The sequence below is a fragment of the Mandrillus leucophaeus genome, unplaced genomic scaffold (genome assembly GCF_000951045.1).
Source record: "Mandrillus leucophaeus isolate KB7577 unplaced genomic scaffold, Mleu.le_1.0 Scaffold710, whole genome shotgun sequence".
Classification (NCBI taxonomy): Eukaryota; Metazoa; Chordata; class Mammalia; order Primates; family Cercopithecidae; genus Mandrillus; species Mandrillus leucophaeus.
In genome coordinates this window covers 642561-644871 of record NW_012107698.1, presented here as the reverse complement: position 1 = coordinate 644871, position 2311 = coordinate 642561, and the positions used below count along the sequence as shown (strand labels likewise).

At 50.4% G+C, this 2311-nt stretch overlaps 1 protein-coding gene across 1 annotated transcript; it reads right to left on the bottom strand.

Annotated features, from left to right (window-relative positions):
* Positions 1-972: 972 nt before the first annotated feature.
* LOC105528314 (P2Y purinoceptor 3-like) lies at positions 973-2092 on the bottom strand. The gene is given in 4 exon segments (XM_011965023.1): positions 973-1041; positions 1043-1109; positions 1111-1415; positions 1418-2092. Coding segments are annotated over 4 exon segments (1116 nt in total).
* Between the last annotated feature and the right edge of the window lie 219 nt (positions 2093-2311).

Sequence of the window (2311 nt, the reverse complement as noted above, 5' to 3'; positions counted from 1 at the left end):
TGAAGTGAATCAGTTTTCTTGCAGCCGCTTTACTCTGTATCTCCCATTTTATCCCGCAGAGCTTTTCCTAACAAGAACACTGGTTAAGCAATGTAGTGAAAGAACACACAAGTTCTCCTCAGTGTTCTGCAGATAACAGCAATTGTATGAACAAGCGAGTTGGCCTAAAATGAGGAGTCGGTGCTGTCAAGGAGAACTTGGGCCGGCTCTAGGCTGGTGTTTGGATGGGGGCATACCTTTCAGTTTTGGGAGCGTGTGCCTCGGAGGCCACTGCCTGACTTTGAAAGCTGCATTCAACCCTGTCATCTGGGCATTCTCCCACTGGGTAAGCTTGGAAAGTTACTTCACACTGTGTGTGTCAATTTCCTTCTCTGTAAATGGAGGAAACAATGGCCTCCACCACAAGGGGCTACTGTGAAGATTAAATGAGTTCCGCCATGCAAAGGTGCTCTTTCATAGTAAGGTTTCATTTGCAGGTCCATTTGCTCACTCATTCATTCAGCCCCTATCTATTGTGCCCTTACTATGTGCCAGGCCCTGCTATGGAGGCTGGGGGATCAGCCATCAGAGGAGATCTTTGTCCTATTGGAGCCTATACTTCAGTGGAAAGAGATCATAAATAAGTAAATGAATCAATAAGTCCAGGTAGTAATAAATGTTGCAAAGACAATATATAAGGAAATAGAGTGATTGGGTTATGAGGGGAGAGGTCAACATTAGCTATGGTGGGCAGGAGTGGCCTCTGAGTAGGTGACATTTGAGCTGAGACCTGAATGACAAGAGACCAATGAGAGCTCTCTTTAAAATAAGAAAGTTTTCTTTCCTTTGTTTTGGTGGCTCTCTCCATACTCTTATTTTAAACTCACTTAACATCAATATAAAAGTGTCCTTTGCACTTTTAGGAGGTCTTGACCCCCTCTCCCACCAGCACTCATCTGTGTTGAAACAAGTTGTTGCTAGTGGTGTTAGGGCTCATTTTCCCCAAGCTTCACCTTGGCAGTATCCAGATCTGTTCACCCCTGGGAATTTCTTCCTTCCCCCCAGCTGGATGCTTGCCCACCTTGTTCTGCCTCAGTTTCTGGAGGAGCCTGACTCTATTGTTGCCCCCCAAAAGAAAGTACAGGACTGGGTTGAGGCAGCTGCTCACACTCACCAGAGGCCTCCATATCTTGTGGGCCACACTGGCTGCCCTCAAGAGCTGGCAGTCCTGAGAAAGCAGAAAGCGGATGGTGAGGTAGAAGGAGCGAGTGACATGGAAGGGCACAAAACAGAGGGTGAAGAGGCCACACACCAGTAGGATGGTCCGGATGGACTTGGCTCGGGCTGCGTTGCCTGTCCTCATGTGGTTTTCCTCTGGCTTGGTCAGGCTCCTGACCATCAGTGAATAGCACACCACAATGACCAAGGTGGGAAAGACAAAGCCAGACAACGTCAGAACTACACCATAGGCAAAATACCGGTCAAAATTCTCTGGGTTGGTCGTGTCATAGCAGATCATTTGGCCATTGATGTAGTCCGTGTGGGAGAAGGCCAGTGTGGGCAGCAGCTGGAGGACCACCAGGGCCCAGGTGGCGCCGGTGCCCAGCCAGGCATGCCTGCGGGTCCGGTAGGGCAGCGAACGCAGCGGGTGGCACACACCTAGGAAGCGGTGCACAGAGATGCAGGTCAGCAGCAGGATGCTGCCGTAAAGGTTGGCATAGAACAGGAAGCGCACCAGCTTGCAGAGCAGCTCCCCGAAGGGCCACCTGTCATCTAGTGAGTAGGTGATGATGAGGAAGGGCAATGTCAGCACATAAAGCAGGTCGGCCACCATCAGGTTCACCAGATAGATGGTGGCACAGCTCCAGCGCTTGGTTTGGCACCAGGAGAGCCACAAGACAGTGCCATTTAGTGGCAGCCCTAGGATAAAGATGATACTGTAGGTCAGGGAGAGGTAGACTTGCTTGTACTTCTCTGACAACTGGCAGAGACCTTGGTCCTGTGACGTGTTAGTGTCCAGCTTCTCCATGTCCTGGGAGGCTTCCTTCAGGGGCAGAGCTCCACAACAGCTCCTGCTTCTGCTTCCCCTGGAAGGAAACAAAATGGACAGCATAGCATCATGACCTCAGCCTGGCATTCAACTTTGTCTCCCAAAGTCTAGTCAGAGACCTTGTTTGAAAGAGACCAATCCCAGGAAAATAGAGGAATTTTTTTTTTTTTTCTTTTTTTGAGACGGCGTCTCGCTCTGTCGCCCAGGCTGGAGTGCAGTGGCCAGATCTCAGCTCGCTGCAAGCTCTGCCTCCCGGGTTTACGCCATTCTCCTGCCTCAGCC